Consider the following 22038-nt stretch of genomic DNA (forward strand, 5'->3'; position numbering starts at 1 on the left):
AAAAAGTGCACTGGCACGTAAACCTAGGGGCCAAATTGAATCGTTTTCTTGGTGACTACATATAGATATGATTTTTCTTCAAGATGGTGGAAAGGGATTTGACTTTGCCCCCGCCAAAAAGAATATTCAGTTTGCCAACCCTTACTCTTCTCACTCCGAATACTGCCAACTAACCCTTCTGTACCATGTTTGAATTCGCCGAGCCAAAGCTAGCTAGCTGCCCTCCATCTGCCTTTCACAATACCAACGTGTAAAAATACTAACCAATTTTTGGGCATCTTCATACACCCCACGCGGTCATTTTATTAGCCGAGTCCATCAGGGCCAGCAAGAGTGCACCCCTTTTAATCCCCTCCGTCGTCGCCAAATAGGATCGGGGAGTTTGGCGGCCAATTTGCATTTCCGTGGCTAAAACGCCGCACGGTCTGGAGACAATTCCCTAATGGAGAAAATTAGGGATTTCGGTTCAGTGATCACCCCGGGGGCTGCCTCGGCAGCACCGGGCATCCGCAGCCACGCTGGATAATTCAATTCTTTAAGTCTTCCGTCCCCAGCTCCGGGCAGTGCTCATGACCTTGAGGTGTACCCGTGGGGGGGGGGGGGGCGGGGGGGCTGGGCGTCTTCCTAGTGGCCGGTCCTGTCTGGGCCGCCCCCCGGGACTCTCGTTGGCTTGGGGGGCTCTGCAAAATGCCGCTCATCCTACTTGAGTACTTTCTGGTTTGTGTCCCCTTCCTCTCTCCTCCCGGGACCGTTCTGCTTAAGGATCGCAGAGCCCCGGTGCCTCGGTGTCAGCTGATCGGGGGTGGGGGGACACTGCACCATCTCTTCTCACACGCAAAACCGGGTTGGGGGGCTCACCCCGAGGAAGGGATCCCCCCCCCCTTCCTCCCTCCGCTTGCATCCAGGGTTTTCCAATCTCCCATCCTGGGGTTGAGGAAGGTGGGATGGGGTCCCGGCTCAGGATTGCTGGCTGGAAATCAGCACGGCTTGACTTTCTGGGATCCCCCCGCCCCACCCGCTACCGAAATGCCTCGTGACCCTTGGCCATATATGCCCCAGCCTACAGCTCTTCCCTTTAACCTTCAAAAGTTCTCGCGGAAAGAAATTTCTTTTTTCAAAAGGCACTCACTGAAGCAAAGCCTGGCGCTCTCTCTCTCTCTCCCCCGCCCCCCCCAGATATGTAGACCCTACTAACAGAGAAAGAGAGGAAACCATGGGTGAGAAATATGGGGGAGGGATGTGTATATATAACCATATACGCAGAGGTAAATGTGAATAGGTGACCTCCAGCGGATTTTGTTTCGCTACCGATAGACAAGTACCGGCCAGTCCGTATCCAGGTATACCCAGGAAAGGGGAGATTAAGAAAAATCGCCAGCGACCCGAGATGTACCTACACAAACTAGGGACACACTGATCACTCCATACAGTGGAAGACGGGCAGCAACAACGATAACACCACTGGTGATAATCTCGCCTTTGTTTAACGCCTTCCAAAGAACGCCGAGTAATACAGCTGCCTTATTTCCCTTGTCCTCAACTTATAATTCCACTTCGCCGTGAGACTTCTGGGGCACTGGGAGGGAAGGTGGACTGCAGATGCAGTTGATAGTCCCGAGGTAACGGGCCACTGCTCTATCCGAGGCAGGGGAGGTCAATGAAAATGGATGGGGGAGAGTGGCAGCCAAATATCCGATAAAAGGGAGGGTTTGGGGGTAGTAGGGTGACCTCTAGAAACCCCTAAAATTGGTCTACAAGACGAGGGGGCTAGTTCCTGACCACAGTCCCTGCGCTACCCAAGCAGGTCGAGTTCCTCACCTTCAGCCACACAATGGGTGGTAAGGGATTTCGGGGCGGGAGGTGGGGCTGTGTGTGTGTGTGTGTGTGTGTGTGTGTTGTGGTTCCAAATGTCTATCAAGCGTATTCAACGGGAAGAGGAAAGAAGCTTGGGATAGGCGCTTAGTACAGTGCTCTGCACACAGTAAGCGCTCAATAAATGCGATTGAGTTGAATGAATGAAGCCCGTCTTTTCCGGGCAGAAAAAAGAAAGTATTAGTGTATGGAATATCTATCCCTGTTAGGCTAGCTTTAGAACTATTCAAGAGAATGGACTGTGCAAGAGGGATGATCCTGAAATCTCGTGATGAAAGGAGACAATAGTGAAAGTAGGAAGGTTGCTACTGCTGCTACTGCATCACCCCTCCTTTTCTTCTTCCTCCTCTTCTATTTCTACCTTCTCTCTCCCATCCTCCCTCCCCCTTCTCTCTCCCCCTCTTTCTGCCCCTCCCTCTCCTTGTCATGCTCGGACGTTGTTAGGAGGGAGATAACTTCATGTGACTGCTGCTTCCCTAAATGCCCTTCATCAGAGGCTGCAGTTCCTGAAACACACATGGACCTGACGACCAGGAGGAGGCTCCGCTGCTAGAAAAAAGACGAAACTCTAGAGAGGGCGAGGAGCTTTCGGTGCACGGTGCACAGTTGCTGCTGAAGGGGGAGACGAGCTGAAGCACCCTACCGCCGCCCAGGAAGGGGAAGGTAATCCGCGTTTCGTTGCCACGGTTGGGGGGTGGGGTGGGGGTTCCCTGGACCGAAAAGGTGTCCGCTCTCCCCGGTTCCCCGAACCTCTAGCTCTTTGCGGGCTCCCGCTCCTTTCCTGCCGAGAAGAGTTGGCTCGCGGTTTGCCTGGCCGAGCTTGGAAGCGAGAACTAGCTAGGAAATGTGCTGATGCCAGTGTCTTTTTTTAGTCGTCGTTGCAAAGCGGTGCAGACCCAGCCCTTGGCTGGAAAACCCCTCGGGGCGATCAAAAGAGGGATCCCTGTGAGTCGCCTAAACGCCCAACGGCCAAGTTGAAGTTGGGGGCAGATGAAATGCAGGGTCGCAGCATGCAGCATTAGAGGGGTGTGTGTTGGTTTTGCGGCTGGACTCTTCTCGTCCCCCCCATCTCGCCTCCATCTCCCCCCGCCCTCGTATTTATCGAGCGCTCACCGTGTGCAGGGCACTGCCCTAAGCGCTCGGTCCGAACTGGTGGTGGGGAGGAGGGCACTCATTTTCACTAAATTGAGAAAGTCAGCTTTGCCACTGCACCCCGTACTTTCTCTCCCGTAGAAAACGTTTTGGAGCGTAGTAAACCGCTCGGTGCCAGCAGAGGGAAGCATCTTGCCACCGCGGCCCTGGGATGCCGCCACTCACACTTCCCCGGCACCCGCCGCAGCCGCCCGGGACTTAGTTCTGCGCCGGACCGGGCTGCGCTGCTCTCCCCTAGGGCAGACGGTTCGTTTTCCGCCCCAAACATAATGCAGATATTAGAGTCCGGGGGTGGGGGAACAAAAAGCGATTTTTTTTTTTGTTTCTCTTTCGGAAACGAAAGCTTTTCAGCAATCCCTGCCTCCGTCCTCGCCCCGAGGCACTGCGTCTGGAATGAAAGGGGGCGGAGGTGGGGGCCGCTCACGTTAGCTCGAGGAACCAAGTCCGGGGGTCGTTCAATAACAACTTGGCATGAGGGTGGTAGTTGAGGGCTTCCAAATCTCTCTCTGGCTCTTTCTCTCCCTCTCTCTCTCCTCGTCCCTGAATGAAGCTCGGCCTGTGCCCTCCCCAAGTCAGCATCCCTAGATTTCCCGGCACTTGCGGTGGGCGCCGGTTTTTAATGCGGGCCCGGGAAAAGGCAGCGACGCACTAGAGCGCGGACCTGCTGCATTAGAGAGACAGAACGCTTCACCTTCAAACGCCCCTTCTCCTACTTCCTCTCTTCTACGTGGAGATGTCTTCCCCGCTCATAGTCCTAGGAGGATTCCCCCCCCCCCCCCCGCACCGTACCCACACATACCTACTCTCCACGCGGAAACTCCGATTCAAAGATAACTCCGAGAACCCTGAGGAAGTCAAATGCCCTTCTGAAAAACACTGATGGAAAGAAGTGTTTTCTGTTGGCTAGTTGGTCTCCAGATAGGAGGTGGTTGGCAACACAGAAGAAAACCCCATCCACCTGTGCTTCAGACCCCATTCCCTCTCATCTCATGAAATCTCTTGCTCCGTCCCTTCTCCCCTCCTTAACTTCCATCTTCAACCGCTCACTCTCCACTCGTTCCTTCCCCTCTGCCTTCAAAAATGCCCATGTCTCTCCCATCCTAAAAAAACCCTCTCTTGACCCCACCTCACTTTCTAGTTATCGCCCCATCTCCCTCCTACCATTCCTTTCCAAACTCCTTGAACGAGTTGTCTACACGCGCTGCCTCGAATTCCTTAACACCAACTCTCTCCTCGACCCCCTCCGGTCTGGCTTCCATCCCCTACATTCCACAGAAACTGCCCTCTCAAAGGTCACCAATGACCTCCTGCTTGCCAAATCCAACGGCTCATACTCTATCCTAATCCTCCTTGACCTCTCAGCTGCCTTCGACACTGTGGACCACCCCCTTCTCCTCAACACGCTATCTGACTTTGGCTTCACAGACTCCGTCCTCTCCTGGTTCTCCTCATCTCTCCGGTCGTTCATTCTCAGTCTCTTTTGCAGGCTCGTCCTCCCCCTCCCATCCCCTTACTGTGGGGGTTCCCCAAGGTTCAGTTCTTGGTCCCCTTCTGTTCTCGATCTACACTCACTCCCTTGGTGACCTCATTCGCTCCCACAGCTTCAACTATCATCTCTATGCTGATGACACCCAAATCTACATCTCTGCCCCTGCTCTCTCCCCCTCCCTCCAGGCTCGCATCTCCTCCTGCCTTCAGGACATCTCCATCTGGATGTCTGCCCGCCACCTAAAACTCAACATGTCCAAGACTGAACTCCCTGTCTTCCCTCCCAAACCCTGCCCTCTCCCTGACTTTCCCCTCACTATTGACGGCACTACCATCCTTCCCGTCTCACAAGCCCACAACCTTGGTGTCATCCTCGACTCCGCTCTCTCATTCACCCCTCACATCCAAGCCATCACCAAAACCTGCCAGTCTCAGCTCCGCAACATTGCCAAGATCCGCCCTTTCCTCTCCATCCAAACCGCTACCCTGCTCGTTCAAGCTCTCATCCTATCCCGTCTGGACTACTGCATCAGCCTTCTCTCTGATCTCCCATCCTCGTGTCTCTCCCCACTTCAATCCATACTTCATGCTGCTGCCCAGATTGTCTTTGTCCAGAAACGCTCTGGGCATGTTACTCCCCTCCTCAAAAATCTCCAGGGGCTACCAAGCAGTCCGCGCATCAGGCAGAAACTCCTCACCCTGGGCTTCAAGGCTCTCCATCACCTTGCCCCCTCCTACCTCACCTCCCTTCTCTCCTTCTACAGCCCAGCCCACACCCTCCGCTCCTCTGCCGCTAATCTCCTCACCGTGCCTCATTCTCGCCTGTCCCGCCGTCGACCCCCGGCCCATGTCATCCCCCTGGCCTGGAATGCCCTCCCTCTGCCCATCAGCCTAGCTAGCTCTCTTCCTCCCTTCAAGGCCCTACTGAGAGCTCACCTCCTCCACGAGGCCTTCCCAGACTGAGCCCCCTCCTTCCTCTCCCCCTCATCCCCCTCTCCATCCCCCCATCTTACCTCCTTCCCTTCCCCACAGCACCTGTATATATGTATATATGTTTGTACATATTTATTACTCTATTTTACTTGTACATATCTATTCTATTTATTTTATTTTGTTAATATGCTTGGTTTTGTTCTCTGTCTCCCCCTTCTAGACTGTGAGCCTACTGTTGGGTAGGGACTGTCTCTATATGTTGCCAACTTGTACTTCCCAAGCGCTTAGAACAGTGCTCTGCACACAGTAAGGGCTCAATAAATACGATTGATTGATTGATTGTGTACACACACACACACACACACACACACACACACCAATCTAGAGAATGAAGTTGTTTTCTGGTGCAAGGCCACTTAAGATCACAACAGCCAGCCGGGCAATTTTTATGATAAAGAAAAAAAATCCCAAAATAAAAATTTTCAAAAGAATGAGTTGAAACATAGTGGAATAGCTAGGAGGTGCTATAAGCTAAAATGTTCACTTATTAACAGAGACCTTTCTTTTTGGCTTTATACACTGCAGACTGAAAAGCAAAGACTTCTCTCCTTAAACTTGTATGTAAGATTTGAACAAGTGCAAATAAGGAATCTGAAGCCATCATCATGGATTTTGTGATGAAGCAAGCTTTAGGAGGTAAGTGAAACAGGAATTTTTGTTGTTTATTAACACTGAATTGGTACACACAGTGGAAAGTTTTATCTTGTCTATTATCATCTAATTTGATTCATGCAGTTCTAGAAATTATTGTCACAGTATCACTAAATCTTGTCGGTAAAGTTTAAGACTCTTCATCCTATATGAAAGGCCCCCAATGAAATATATCCTAGCACTGCCCTGACCCCTTCAAGATCCTGTAATTGAAAATCATTCATGGCTATGGTTCCTCTGAGCTCTACGACAATAGGGGGCACTACCGGAAGAATAGGAAATGGCCGCAATTTGGAACCAGCATCTAACAGAGATTTATATATATATATATATATATTATTCATATTATATGGCTGTACCTAGCAGAGGTATCCAGAAAGTATGAATATATGAGTGTTTGCTAGTTAAATCTAACACCAACTGGATGTAGGTATTGCTGGTACATAAAACTGTAGGATGTCCTGAGGTGCTTTCAACAAATGGACCCGGTAAGGAGAGTGAACATCCATGGGAAGTAGTAATATGAATTATACTTGACTGGTGTTGTCTCAGTTATCTTACGTGATTTCAATGCAGTTATATTCTGTTTGATTTCTAAAGTATGGAAATAAAAGAAAAAGGATCAAAATCTTCCTTAATTATCTGTCCATGTCATTTTGGCTGTCTGATTTATGGAAAAGAAAACCATCTTTATACTACTGAACCTAGGAAAGTCATTCATTCAATAATACACCTCCACAGAAGGAATGTTAGGTTTTTAGGGTACTTAGATGTAAGAAGGCAATAGAACAATTTTGAATTTCTATTGACATTTTCTTTTGACCACCAACTCGACATAACAGAGAAAATACCCAAGAAATGATTCTTACCATAATGCAGTACTAAGTGAGCATTGTAAACTGTATGTAGCTGGGTGATGAGTGGACATTTCCTTTCTACTCTATTTCCTTTTATGCCAAAGAAAGGGGGTATAGTTGTTTGGATTAAGGGCATAACCTTCTAAGAGGCTTATATTTTCCTTCCCTTACATCAGCCAAACTTTTGGGACTCTTTTGAAAACCTTTGCAAATAAAGAGCATTTTAAAATTCAATTACTGCCAAGCTGGGGTCTAAAAATATGGGGTTAGGATAGAAAAGAATTCAGTGTGTAATCAAGGGCTGCCCTGATGCCCTAGACAGTTTCTTCCCACCCTGAATGCACTCACTCCATGCTTTCCTTCTCCTGGTCACCCAGCACCTTTAGGAAAGTGGTGTAGCGAGCCTGGCTCACATCGCAAGTTGGACTCTTTCCCATGGAGTCCAGTAAGCAGAGAGCTTACACCTAGGAGCAGCCACTTGGGTGGACAGATGAGGTTTAGGGCCAGGCCGGGGCCAGAGGTCAAGCCTTCCGGATAGCCTTAGTCATCCGGACCAGTTATTCTACCCAGGCTGAAAACAGGGAGGGTGTAATTGGCCTAGAAGGAGCCAGGTTCCCCCTGGCAGCTGAAAGATGCTGAGAAAGGAGGGCAGCTCCTGGAAGGAGCCAGACACCCCCTTCCTCCTGCTCTGTAACCTCAGCCAAACCCCCTTTATTGCTGGAGTTGCTTTTTCCCAGTTGGATCTCTTGCTCAACATGCTTGAGAAACCATGAGTCTCTCTAATAATAGTAATCATAATTGTGGTATTTGTTCAGTGCTATGTGCCAGGCACTGGACTACGCGCTTGGGGGGAAACAAGCAAATCGGGATGGAAACAGTCACTTGTCCCATGTGGGGCTCATATTCTCAATCCCCATTTTACAGATGAGGTAACTGGGGCACAGCAAAGTGAAGTAACTTGCCCAAGGGCACACAGCTGACAAGGGGAGGAACGGGGATTGGAACCCAGGACAGTGCTCCATCCGCTATGCCTTGCTGCTTTTCTAGACTCTAAGCTCATTGTGGGCAGGGAATGTGTCTGTTGATTGTTATTTTGTACTCTCCCAAGCACACAGTACAGTGTCCTGCTCACAGTAAGTGCTCAATAAATACGATTGACTGACTGACTTCCTAATCCTGGGTCAACTCCACTCCAGATAGCTGGAGGTGAAAGAGATCCCTGGAGCACCAGGCCCAGATTACACATCCCTTTTCATCTTGCACCCCAAGGAACCCATCATCAATTTACAGCTGCCATTGCCAGACGGGAGAACATAATGTGTGAATCAGGTCTGTAAATCGTGGCAGAAAATTGAGCAACAGAATGTTATTTCCTGGGTTTTGAGTGAAAGCTCCTACTTATCCAGGATATGTCCTATTAAAAGTTGCCCCCACTCTGACCGGTTCTACTTCCTACAGCTTTTTCATTACAGCTCCCTCTTTCTTCCTCTCACTTGCCCCCGCTCACCAGACCTCCCCATGAATAGCCTCGGCCTCAGCTGGCCCCAGCATCCACTGGCTTCAGAGTCGGTGAGGGGCAGGGGCATTTTAAGTTCTCTGCAAGACTAATTTAGTTGGCAGAAAATAAAGAACTAGACAAGACCCTCCAATCTAGCAGCAAAAACCATTTCAAAATTCCAATCTAAAAAGGAAATAGCACCGGATGAATACCTACAGTATATTTATACGTGTGCTGTTATAATTATTATGGTACTTATTCAACGCTCATTGTGGGCCAGACACTGCCATAACCATAATTGTGTTTAAGCGCTTATTGTGTGCCAGGCACAGAACTAAGCGCTGGGGAAGATACAAGGTAATTGGGTTGGACACAGTCCCCGTCCCACATGGGGCTCTCAGTCTTTATCCCCATTTTACAGAGGAGGTATGTGTTCGGGGAGAGATGTTTCCATGGAGTTGTTATGGGTCGGAGACGACTAGACAGCATAAGACAAGAACTGAGGAACAGAGAATTAGAGTGAGGTGCCCAGGGTCACACAGCCGACTCATGGCGGAGCAAAGATTAGAACCCAGGGCCTTTTGACTCTCAGGCCTGTGCTCTATCCCCTAGACCATGCTGCTTCCCCGTTACCATTTTATGGTAGTGTAACTGGGAAACTAAACATCTTAGATGCACCCACCATTACTAGAAGTGGTATCAGAGATATGCTTAAAATACTTGATTCCGCATGGGAATTAGGACGAAAGTATTAACCAACAGATCGAAGCCCCGAGGTTATACTGTTGGTTCACAGGCAGTCTCAAAAACAGTTTCCTATTGACATAATCGGATACCCGATATATGCTTTTAGAGGAATCAACATGTGTACTGTAGCATGAATCACAAAGACAACACTTTTGGAGAAACAGTTTTGCCATAAATATTTTCAGAGTGCCCACCTGTCATAGCAGGAGGCCACACATGGCAATGTTACCTTTTGGGAAAGGGCAGCTGAGGTTGCAGACATTAACTGTAGATTAATGACCGGCTGAGAAGAGTTGATGGCCTAAGGCACATTCCAGGCCCCAGGCATTAATCAGTATAAAACACCCTGTCCGCCAGGCAGTTATGGTAGTCGTAGAATCGTAAAACCTTAAAAGTCTTTGAGCTGGATGGAAACTTGAGAGATTATCTAGTCCAAGCCCCAGGCTCCAAGTAAATGATTGAGTAAACCTCCCTAAAGGTCTCAGTGCTTTATTACCTTCAACTCAAGAAGTCCATCCTTATTTGTGGACGGGGAATGTATCGGTTATATTGTACTCTCCCAAGTGCTTAGTACAGTACTCTGCATTCAGTAAGTGCTCAATAAATGTGATTGGTTATGTTCAACCAAGCTCTCTCTCAGTTTAAGTTAATTTTTTCTAGTTCAGCTTCTTGTTTAGAAGCTGGCAATCATCCACAGGCCCCAATATAAAGGGGCTTTGGTTTCCTGGTCCACCCAACCCCTCTCTGCAAGCAGCAAAACTCCCCACTTCTCTTTTCTTTCCCCCAACCCAGTGGAATGAGCATTCAGCAGCCCTGGGTTGAGATGAGAGTGTGAGGGAATGAACTGGAAGGGGAGTTTAAAAAGCAAAACTATTTGCCTTCTGGGTGGATGGTTTAAGGATTGGGACTATTGGAAAGACAGGCAGTTCTGCTCTTGAGGCTCCCCCCTCGGCCTGAGCCCCAGGCTGCAAAATGGTGGCTTGAGGACAATTAAGTAGTTCCTTACCCTTTTCCTTCTCAGCTAAATAACCCCAATTCCTTTCATCTTACTTTGTAGCACCTAGTTTCCATCCCCTTAAACTAAGACAGGGTCTTTTGGAGGGTTGGGGATTGGTGTTCTTTACTTTCCATCATTTATATGAGTATCATTGACCATGTCTACACAGGCAAGGCATAATTTGGGAAAAGATTCATTTGGGGAAAAATTTTGTTTCCTGATAAAAATCACTCCAGGCAAATCTAACCCTTTTTTTTTCTAAAAGCATGTATGGGGGTGAGCTGTGCTGGCAGAGCTAATGTTTGTGGAACAAAATGGAAGTGTGAGGAAGCCAGTGGATGTTGGAACCAGCTGGTGCCTGGAAATTTGGGAGGGGGTGGGAGTTGTGCTGAAATGACCTCAGACACCACTGATGCTTGATGGACAGAGAGCAACTTAGACTCCTCCAACTCCCAGACTCCTGGCAGTCTAGGCATCTGGCAGGCTGGGGTTCCGGATTGAAGGGGGCAGCTCAAAGCACCCCCATACTCTGGACATCAGCTCTAACTTGGGTGAGTGAGATAGCAGGCTAATCGGGAAACATGTAGCAAGGCCTGGTGGAGAGTACACAGGCCTGGGAGCCAGGGAACCTGGGTTCTAATTCCGGCTCCACCGCTTGTCTGCTGGATGAGCTCGGGCAAGTCACTTTATTTCTCCGGGCCTCAGTTACCAGATCTGTAAAATGGAGATCAAGACTGTGAGCCCTATGTGGGAGAGGGACTGTGCCTGACTTGATTAACTTGTATCTACCCCATCGCTTAGTACAGTGCCCGGCACATAGCAAGCCCCATTAAAAAAAACTGTATGCAATCACATGGCCAAAAATCCAGTCTGCACAGGCTCAGCTGATAGGAAAAAAAAAAATGACCGAAGATCCCAACTACCAATCTCCTTTTTATTGGCTTGAAAACAAAGTATCTTCCATTTGTTCTAAGAAATATGTGGATTCTGGGGGTTTAGATTTGATGTTTCCAAACTAGCTAAAGGCTGATTTCGTCTTACCCAGACTCTGCCAGTATTACGCTCATCATTAATAGAACTCACTTTTGGTATGCTGAACTACCACAAATCAGGACATCGCCTACTAAAATTCACTTTTCCAGCTGTTTCAGAATTACAGCAGTTTCACTAAAAATTCGGACACATTGTCTAAGCGTGTTTGATTTCTGAGCAAGGTTTTAAATATAAAAAACAATAGGCTGCTACTAAATGAAAGCACAAAAAGTAGCATACGAATGTCTAATATCCTTGAAAGATGTAGGTATGTTTGGTGTATTTTCTGTGCAGTTTGTAAGATGGACTATTGGACAACCAGACTCAGTTTTGAAATAATACAGAAAGTGTATGGATCTCTTGGGAGACTATATTTTATAATTTCTCCATTCTTAGTTTTGAGACACTGGTTAGGGTAAGAATGTTTTTGGAAGATGCTTTTCCTCTTCATAGACCGTTTAAGAAGCCCAAAACAGCAAGGGGAAAGCTGGCCATGAAACCCCCAATTTAACATAAGTATGCCAGGCAAACAAGACCAACTTTTATGGATTCTCTGAGTCTCCGCCAGAACCTGATGTCCTCACATGTGACTAATTGACAGATAGCTTTTGGAGTTATTCCACCTTCCTGCCTTCCCTTCCACGCTGCCTCCTCTCTGGGTAGCCATGATAGTCCAGGCTTCCTGATGTTGGGAACACAGGGGCAGTGCAAAACTGTCAGTACCTCTGGGCAGCAGCTGTCAACTGGACAGATGCCCAGACTAATTAGGAGGCAAGGAGGAGGATACAAAACCTCATTGCAAAAATACTGTCTGCTTCACCTTAGCCTAACACATTTCTGTCCTTCTGGAATGAACTGAGACAAAAAAGTATTAGGATCAAATTCCCTTAATGCTTTTTTATTTTTTTTTTTTGGTGGGGCAGGATGGTATTTCTTAAGTGCTTTCTATGTGCCAGGCACTTTACTAACCACTGGGTAGATACAAGATAATCAGGTTGGACACAGTCCATGTGCCACATGGGACTCACAGTCTTAATCCTCATTTTACAGATGAGGTAACTGAGGCCCAGAGAAGTTAAGTGACTTGCCCTAGGTCACAATGCAGAACCCAGGCCCTTTTGACTCCCAAGCCCTCGCACAAGCAGTTTACTAGAAAAGTTGTTTGTTTGCTTTTTGTTTTTGTGGAGGGTGCAGGTATACTTTAAACATTTAATAGTCATCATATATTCCATTGCAGATTCACTCATTTTGCTTAAGATAATTGCTGTTCTTCATGTTCTTTGCCTGGCCTTTTGTACGTTCAGATAATTTAATGAAATAGATGCATTATTCAGCTCTGTTCTGTAAAAGATGAAGAATTTAAATTGTAGCATTAATTAAATCACATGCTGCTTCAGGATGTTTCCGGTAAAATTGATGGGTGGAAGTGTATGCTTTAGTGGATATAGAAGGCCTTAAAAGGGACCAAATTTCTCTAACAATTACCTTCCATGTTTCTTCAATGTTCAAACAAAAGTTATCTTGAAAAATTGAGTCATAACATTTAAAATTGACCATGATGATGATGATGGCATTTGTTAAGCGCTTACTATGTGCAAAGCACTGTTCTAAGCGTTGGGGAGGTTACAAGGTGACCAGGTTGTCCCACAGGAGGCCCACAGTCTTCATCCCCATTTTACAGATGAGGTAACAAGCACAGAGAAGTTAAGTGACTCACCCAAAGTCACACAGCTGACAATTGGCAGAGCTGGGATTCGAACCCATGACCTCTGACTTCAAAGCCCGGGCTCTTTCCACTGAGCCACGCTGCTTGGGTTAGGCATTTTTGAAGGAAGTTTTCCTGTAGATAATTTTCTTTGGGGCCCAAATTTACCTAAAGTAAAACTCAGGTTAGACACGAAACTAACATAATCAGTAGTATTCATTGAGTGTGTTTTGTGTGCACAGCACTGTACTAAGTGCTTGGGAGAGTAAAGAAGAATTAGTAGATCTACTACCCTCAAAGATCTTACAATCTAGCAAGGAAGTCTAACACTAAAATAAATTACAAGTTAGGAGAAAGCAATGGAGTATAAGTATAAAAAGTATAAAAAGACATACAAGGTTGGGTGGGGCCTTAGTTACCCTAGTGATTAGGTAATGTAGAAGTGCTCAAGGGGATATAGTATATGGAGATGATTTATCAAGGAAGGCTTCCTAACTAAATTTAATATTAGCCTAGGTTTACCCATGAAGTCAGCACCAATGTTTTTGGAGCCACGCATCACTAATCTCCCCATTGAGTCTACTTTGAAACCCTGATGTCAGTACTTCTGCCTGATTGACAGATGACACTGTACGTTTCCAGCACCTAGCCCTGTCCCTCTCAATATTTTTGGAACAATGTGTCCAAAATGAGCCCTATTTGAGCTTATCTCTGGACCCTGATGAGAGCACACAGCCCCTTCGATTATGTAATTATTTAGATTTTTCGCCTGCCCTAAACCCTGTCCCCTTTTCCCACTGTCTCTCAGGGAAGCGCTGAGAAAACAAAGGTGGTCTCTGATAATGTAAGCAGAGTTACGGGAAGACCTGTTTGTTACAATTTCATGATCACGAATGCCTTCCTCCGTTTACTAAAACATCAAGAGGGAGCTGAATGGCCACCAAGAAAAGAGATCTCCCCCCGCCCCAGATGTGGTAAAGGGAAGGGTGGGAGAAGGGAAGAGAGAGAAAATGTTTTTTCTCTCTAGATGTGCTTAGCTGGTAAGCAGACCTGGCTAAAATATAGCAGCTACTCAGAAACAATAAACACAGTAGTAGATTAGAAACAAGAGTAGATAAAGATCTCTTGAGAAGCAATGTAATTCAAGCAGGTAGGCTCTTGGATCACTGAGAAGCCAAGTTCAAGGAAGCAGTTCTCACAGGAAACTGAAGTTGGCTTTTAAGACTGTGAGCCCGTTGTTGGGTAGGAACTGTCTCTATATGTTGCCGACTTGTACTTCCCAAGCACTTAGTACAGACCTCTGCACACAGTAAGCGCTCAATAAATATGATTGAATGAATGAATGAGTGACCTTAAGCAGTTGGGGTTCAGCTGCATAAATTTCAACAAAAAAGGCCACTTGTAAATCCCTCTTTGACTTGATTTTAAAATAATCTATATTTGTGCTATTAAGAAATAGGTGAGTTTGGGATTTATTCATTTTTCTCCAAAAAGTGGGGACTTTGTCCTGTGCCAACTCAGCCATTGCCTTCAATTCCACACTTTCACGCAGTTCACCCAGTGGAGGAGTCAAATGAGTAATTGTTCTATTAAAAGCAGTGGCAGGGGCTTTCTTCATTGATGATTCTTGAGCCTTGGCGGCAAGCTTTCTCTGCAGATGAATAGTTTAACTCTTCTTAATAATTAATAGCAAAGACCAAGAATAGAACAAAAATGAGGCTTATAGCCTGTGCATTGAGAATAAAGAGTCCTAAAATATAGCAGAAGGGACATTTAGGTCTATATAAGTGCCAAGGTCTCTCTGATCATGACAGTTCTTTCATTTTGTGTTCTGCTGCTGATTCCCTTATACCTGGAAGGGTCTTGATGAAATAAGGCCTGAATACTCAAGAGCTATCGCTGCATCTTTTGCAATTTCTTAACTTACCACCCACAATGCACAATGCTTTCCCACTTCCTTGTCATAGATGCTCTGGATCGACTCTGATTTGGGGAACTTCCTGCAAAAGGATTCATTCCATTCAACAGCCTTTAGATAAGGCTATTTGTCAGGGATTGTCCTGGAACATTGTATCGATGAAAAAAAATGATTAAAACTCAGGGAACTGTGAGGAAAAAAATGTTTTTTCCCTGAAAAAATTGAGATGTGTAGTGGTTTTGGATCAATTCAAAAAAGGACCAATGAAAGGAAAAATCCCATACGTTGACATCTGAAAACATGAAAATAGAGAAAAAGATGTTCTTCTTTGGGATATACAAAATGCTAGGTGTGAAAATGTTACATCTGGGACAATCTAATCTCCAACAGAATTATTTTAGCAAGGTAAGAAAAGGCCCCACACCCTACTGTCAGAATTCTTGGGGATTTGAATGCCATTACTAAAATGTTGGAAGCACTATGACAATTTGTTTAAAGCTGTTTAAAATTCAAAAGATGTTAGAGACCATAGTATGGAATTAGAGATTATAATATGAATGCATAGCAATGGCACAACATTACTCTGTATCCAATAATAGTTGGATTTGTTAAGCACTTACTCTGTGCCAATCACTATTCTAAGGGCTGTGGTAGAGACAAGACCATCAGGTCCCACATAGGGCTCACACTCTAAATTGGAGGGAGACCAGTTATTGAATCCCCATTTTGCAGTTGAAGGAACTGAGGCACAGAGAATTTAAGTGACTTGCCCAATGCAGGTAAATGGAGGAGCTGGGATTAGAACCCAGCTCCTCTGACTCCTAGGCCTGTGCTCTTTCTGCTAGGTCATGTCAATTCCCTAATCCATGTATCTCTGGTGACATTCCAGTCTGCTAGTGCTTGTTTGAGGAAAAAAAAACCCAATCCACATGTTGATCAATGGTACACCTGAAATCAGCCTTTTTTTTCCCCCAGTACAACATAAGGCTGACTTGCAACTGGTTCTTGTAGCGAAAATTTTTACGGCTAGAGTGAAGCCAGTGTTGAGTCTGTACATGGCCCATACTTGGTCAGAGAGTCTGTCTGATCTGAATCAGCCTCTTCCAGTATCCCCTTCTGACAAGAAAATAAAAATTTTCAAAACTCATAAGGCATTCGTGTTGTTCTTTCTATAATCAAAATGTAACTATTCTTTTCCTGAGATATTCTATCCCAAAATCACTAAGAAAAGAGCAGTTGAAAGCTAAAGTATTAAATTCCAAGTTAAGTCCTGCATTTGGGCCAGGCAGGGTCCTTTCAAATTAGGAAAGTGGGCTAATATTTAATTTGTATTTAGATCATTTCTCTTCTCTATAGTGCTTCAATTTTACCTGCTAAATTCTACATTCTTTCCTGCAGAATTGTAAACTGTTTGAGGGCAGGAATTATCCATAGGGCTCTCCCAAACACTTAGTACTTTGTTCTGACACAGGAGGCTCTCGATAAATCTTGCTGATTGATTGATAAATGTTTCCTACTTTCAACACCTGGTAAATGCTTTATCCTAGCCACCCCTCCCCCTTTCCACCTACCCCTCCATCATCATTCTCATCATTCCCATCAACAGGATTTTGGGGAAGTCTCTTGGGTGTAAGGTACCAGAGTAGAATTCCTGCCCTTAAGGAACTCACAGTCTTTCTCCCTTTCCTGCCCTTCAAAGACACTGGTTTAGGAGAGTGGAAAGAGAACAAAAGAACCAAAGGAAACCATCTCCGGAATGAAAAATCCCCAACCAATTAGGGGGTTGAAGGACTGGCACCAAATCTGAGACTCTAAAACAGGGTAAGTGCACCCTGACAGCCAGGTGGGCATGGTGCCATCCTGTCTGAGACAAGACTAATATGGGACTCCAAAAACATTCCCTCTGTCTGCAAAGAGCAATTCTCAGATATTTGCTTGTCTTCAGAGATGTGTTTGCCATTCAGTCAGACGTGACCTTAGCTTCAGCATGGAATTTAGGAAGTGATGACGAGCAATCTGGTTCATTTGGACCTTAAAACACTGCAGTGGCCTGGGGATTTTAGATCATTAAGGAACCTGGATTCGGGAGGAACTGTTGGTGAATTTGGGCTGCGTAGACAATCGGTTCCATCCTTTGATCCCAATTAGTGGTTTACGTTCATAGCCATCTTAAATTCCAAACAGAGTGGCCACCAAAATGGTCACCAGACTTATGGCCTACATAAAAGGTAATTGGTGAATGTGTTCCCAGAACACTCCCCCTGCAAACATTTGAGACCAAAGATTAATCAATCAATTAATGGTACTTACTGAGCACTTACTGTGTGTAGAGCACTGCACTAAATACTTGGGAGAGTACAAAACAATAGACTCAGCAGACACTATCCCTGCCCGCAAGGATCTTACAGTGGGGTGACAGGCACAAATAACAGCTAGGGCAGCTTGTTCCATGTATGTTCAGCTCAAACGTGGATTTTTCAAGTGACCAAATCCTTTAAAAAAAACCTTGTTTCCCCAAACGTGCCTGTGTCTTGGCAGAACAATCAGAGGTATTTATTCAGCATTTTTTGTGAGCAGAGCACTGTACTAAGAGCTTGGTGGAGTACAGTACCACAGAGTTGGTAGATACGTTCCCTGCCAACAGAGGGCTTACAGTCTAGGGTAAGAATGGGATCATTGAATACTTTGAAAGGATTTACCACTGGAAAAATTCAGTTTTGACCTTCATCAGCATGGTGCAAACAAACCATTGGTGTCCAGCTAACGGAAGGAGCAATTTCTGTGAGGATGTAAGGCGGATGTTTTTGTAGTCATATAACCACTGGTCTGACCTCAGTCTTCAGATCTCTGACTACATAGCAGACTACATCTGCCTTGTGGCCATTTTCCTGGTGCTGCCTTAGAATCTGGTCTGGTGAGGGTTGGATTACCTTTGGTTATTTTTCTGTTCTCCTGACAGCAGCACAGTAGCCACCTGGAGTTTGGGAAGGTGGAGAAGTGAAAAAGGAGTATAGAGGGGCAAACAGAAAGGGATGACTTGAAGGATGGAGAGAGTTTCTGCTGCACAGATAGTGAAATGATATAGAGAACAGCAAGTAAAGTGAATAGAACTGGAAGCACACTCTGAGTGTCAGGTTTGTTAAAGTTTTGTTAAAGCTAGTAGGGCATAAAAAAGACTGCGTTATAATAAAAGAAAAACCCCTCTGTAGACATTAACCAAACAGATTTCACACATCCCTTGCTAACTTGTAGGAAAACCATAGCTGAAGTCTCCATTCTGTTGGATTGAAGAAGAGGTTACAACATTTTGCATCGTTAAATGTGGATTTTGTCATTTTTTTTTTCTGATGTGTTTCATTTTCTGTGTAAATGCATGCATAGGTGAGGCAGTTATCTGGAAAGCCTAATCAATATCCTGTCATTCAGGAAAAAGTGGTTTGGGGTTCTGGATTGGAACTTAAAAAGAACTGAGGTGTAAGAAGGTCTTTTGGGTTGAGGTATTCAGATGATCACAACCGCCCCCCCCCTTCCCCCCTCCCCCCCCCAAATCTTTCCACCTGAAATATCTGGATAATTAAGGCCAAAATTTATCAGGGAGCATATGAAGTAGCTTGATCATTTTCATGATAAGACCATACACAAAACAGTTCTTGCCGAAACCCTGCCTTTTCCCTATGCATAGGGTTATGGGCTTGACCTTGCTACGGATCGGCTGAATTTTCTCCAGTCTGGCTCACACTTCTCAGGGATGTAGTTATGCTATGTGTGATAGTGGTAAGGACCAGTACCCTGCAGAAAAACTGTACTAATGCTGTAGGTTACTTGATTTTTGTTTCTTTACTAATGCTTAACTGTGGTCAGACTAATCTCCGGTCCTGGGACTATGAGCACAGTTGAGCATTAATAAACAAAGAAATAAATCACATGACCCTCAGCACATGTCCCATTTAAGTCCCTGAAATCAAGCATCTGCATTTTCTCCATGTGGTTCTAGCCAATTTGATACCTGAAGCTTCACTTACTAAATTTAAATGAAAATGAGGTCAACAGTAATGGTGTAATTAATAATTCTCTTTTCTAACTCTGGCAGAAAGCAAAACATATTTGGGGAAAATGTTAAGGAGCAGAGGGGATCTTTCCACTGCCGAACAAATATGATCAAAACTCTGTCATGCTCTAGATTCACATTTCCAATTGATTTATTCTTCAGTTTTAAATTAGCTAATTTCAAACTCTTGGGCTCAGTCATTGTAAAAAAAATACATAATACAAACAAAATAAATGAAGTCTAGTGACTTTTGATGTTTATCTTATTGCAGTTTGAATTTATCATTGCCTATATAATGAAACTGCTTACTAGCCACTAATCATGAATTTGCAGCATGGTAGAAATTGTAAAGCTTATTTGCAGTCCGCATTGACCTTGAAACAATGTCAAGCAAGAACTAGCATCTACATGAATTTGGAATTCAAGTACTGAAATGTATTCTGTAATTCAAAGAAAATGTTTTCAAAACAAAGGAGGAAATGACACATAGGTAGCAAGTGGGCTACAAAAGGGAGCTTAAAAAAGGAAAAAATGCAAGAAAAGATGATTCTAGTTTCAGTCTCTAAAATAATGGAGAGAGGGAGAGCAAAAGACAAAAAGTGTGAACGTATACCTCGCTCAATACCTTTGGGAGGGCAAAATGCAATTATGTTTCCTGGTTTTTTTTCTTTTATTTCTCGCAAAGGGAAGGTTTCTCTAAGTAAAATAAGAAAAACCATCTAATTATCATTCCTTTCATCCTCAACCTGTTCCTGACCCAGTCACTGCTTCTCCCGGCATCATTGAAACCTGGTTCTCCTCAGGCGGTACTTGTCCCTCCGTTACTCCCTACAGAGAAGACCTCACCTTCTCCCACTCCCCACAAACTTACTGAAAAAGGAGTCGTCAGCTGGCTTGGTGTCCCTCCCCCGCCCGCCGCCACAGTGCTGCTTTCACATCACTCCACTCCCTCTATCCCTCTTTTGCTCTTCATTTGAAGTCCATGTCATCAGCCTCAAATACGCACTTTCCATTACTTGCCCCCACCTTCATTTTCTGAAAGATGTTGATGCCTTTCTCACCTTCCTTCTCTCCTCCAAGCCCTACACTGATCCTGAGGGATTTCGATACCCACGTAGATCTTCCTGATGACTTCTTATTCATTCAGTCGTATTTATTGAGCACTTATTGTGTGCAGAACACTGTACTAAGCGCTTGGAAAGTACAATTCACTTTCTCCCACCCTTAACTCTGCTGACCTCCTCCATCCCACTCACCAACTTTGACACACCCTGGATCTCATCATCCCTACTTACTGTACAATGCCTAACCTCACCAGCTCGGAAATCCTGCTGTCTGACCACAACCTCCTGACCTGTTTTCTCTTCTGTGCACCTCCCTCCCTGAAAGACCATCTTCCCCCGCCTCTACTTATCCCAGGCCATCATTCCCCATTGGACTCCTTGATGCACAAACTTTCTCCCCCTCCTAACTTTCCCATCACCGGTGACAACACCACAGTCATCCTCATTTTCCAAGCACCCTATCTTGGCATTATATTTGTCTCATCGCTCTCTTTTAGCCCCCATATTCAATCAGCAAGTCAGTCAATCACTCAGTCGTATTCTTTGAGCACTTACTGTATGCTTGGCACTGTACTAAGCGCTTGGGAGAGTACAACACAATATATCGGACACATTCCCTGCCCACAACGAGCATACAGTCTAGAAAGGGAGACAGACATTAATATGACTCTAGATTTTAATGCTAGCTCTGCCCCGTCAATCATGCAGACTTCCTTGACCAATCGGAAAGCACACCCAAGCAGCTAGCTCACAGATCTGCTGCCTAGGGTCCCTGAACCCAACCTCACATTTGCCAGATGAAGTGAGCTTAGTGGTGACAGAGCACTCCATCTTGTTGGGTTGAAAGTGAGTCGGGAAACACCCTGGCCATTAAGCAGCAGACGGCATCTACTCAGATTCTTTTTTTTTTTTCCCAAAGTACTGTGCAGTTCACCTGCTGCAGACAAGATAATATTGTTTGAACAATGGGAGGTTTCCAGCTGATATTTTGATAGCTCATGTAAATAGTGCAAAGCCCGAAAGGGAGGGATTTGTGAAGCTTCTTTCTTGTACCCAAAGGCTGCCTGAGGCTACTGGGCCTGTCCAGCTTTGATTGCTAGTGAGGATCCTCTATAATTCCCTCCCTCCCACCTCCCCCAGGGCATACCATCATATCGGTCACCTCTGTACTCATGAATTCACCTAGTAATGCATTTGTTATTTATTCATTTGTGCCTCTCACACTACTGCCAGCCTGCCTGGAGACTTGGGCTCTGCCATGAGGCCCCACAAGGTGGCAGTGGGGTGAAGGGACAGGATTGGAGCCTGAAAAAACTTCCAAATCAGGTGGGCATGCCAACGTCGGGGTATCCAGGGTGGGTTCTAAGGTGGGACCAGTAGAATTAGGCTTCCGAATCATTAATTCCGGTGGCACAGGGCAATGGATAACATTAGTTTAAAGTTAGATTCTTTTACATCAATTTTAGGCCTGCAATGGAAAGTGAAATACGATAGAAATGAATATATATGTCGTATTTGTTAGTGTTTGAATTTTAATCAGTCGTATTTAGTGAGTGCTGACTGTGCGGAGAGCACTGCACTAAGCGCTTGGGAGAGATTACGATATAACAGAGTTGGTAGCCACATCCCCTGCCCACGGGGGATTGTCAGGGTTCTAGTCCCATTTCTGCCAAGGGTCTGCTGGGTAATTTCAGGTCAGTGACAATCTCTCTGGCCTCAGTTTTCTCATTTGTAAAATGGGGATAAGCACATCTCCTCCTCCCTACCTCACAGGGATGTTGTGGATAGGGAATGTGTTTGTTTATTGTTGAATTGTACTCTCCCAAGCACTTAGTACAGTGCTCTGCATGCAGTAAGTGCTCAATAAATACGATTGATTGAATGAATGAGTGAATGAAGGGAGGACGAGAGGAGATTAAAGCGGGTTTTAGAAAAATAAAAGTGGTATTCAAATTCGAGGTATTATTATGAAAGACTCAGGTGCTGAATCCAGTCAATGGGTCCACATCCCACTGT

At 45.4% G+C, this 22038-nt stretch overlaps 1 protein-coding gene across 3 annotated transcripts in view; it reads left to right on the forward strand.

Annotated features, from left to right (window-relative positions):
• The first annotated feature begins 2249 nt into the window (after positions 1–2249).
• Positions 2250–22038, forward strand: part of CPLX1 (complexin 1) — a 212257-nt gene continuing 192468 nt past the window's right edge. The window contains exons 1-2 of one of the 3 annotated variants that reach the window (XM_038770184.1): positions 2250–2535; positions 6031–6141. In XM_038770184.1, coding sequence (XP_038626112.1) covers positions 6111–6141 — 31 coding nt within the window. In that variant the 5' untranslated portion in view covers positions 2250–2535; positions 6031–6110. The remainder of the gene's footprint in view (positions 2536–6030; positions 6142–22038) is intronic. The other 2 variants (XM_038770185.1, XM_038770183.1) reach the window with 2 other exon arrangements.

This window comes from Tachyglossus aculeatus, chromosome X3, assembly GCF_015852505.1.
Source record: "Tachyglossus aculeatus isolate mTacAcu1 chromosome X3, mTacAcu1.pri, whole genome shotgun sequence".
In the NCBI taxonomy this organism is placed as follows: Eukaryota; Metazoa; Chordata; class Mammalia; order Monotremata; family Tachyglossidae; genus Tachyglossus; species Tachyglossus aculeatus.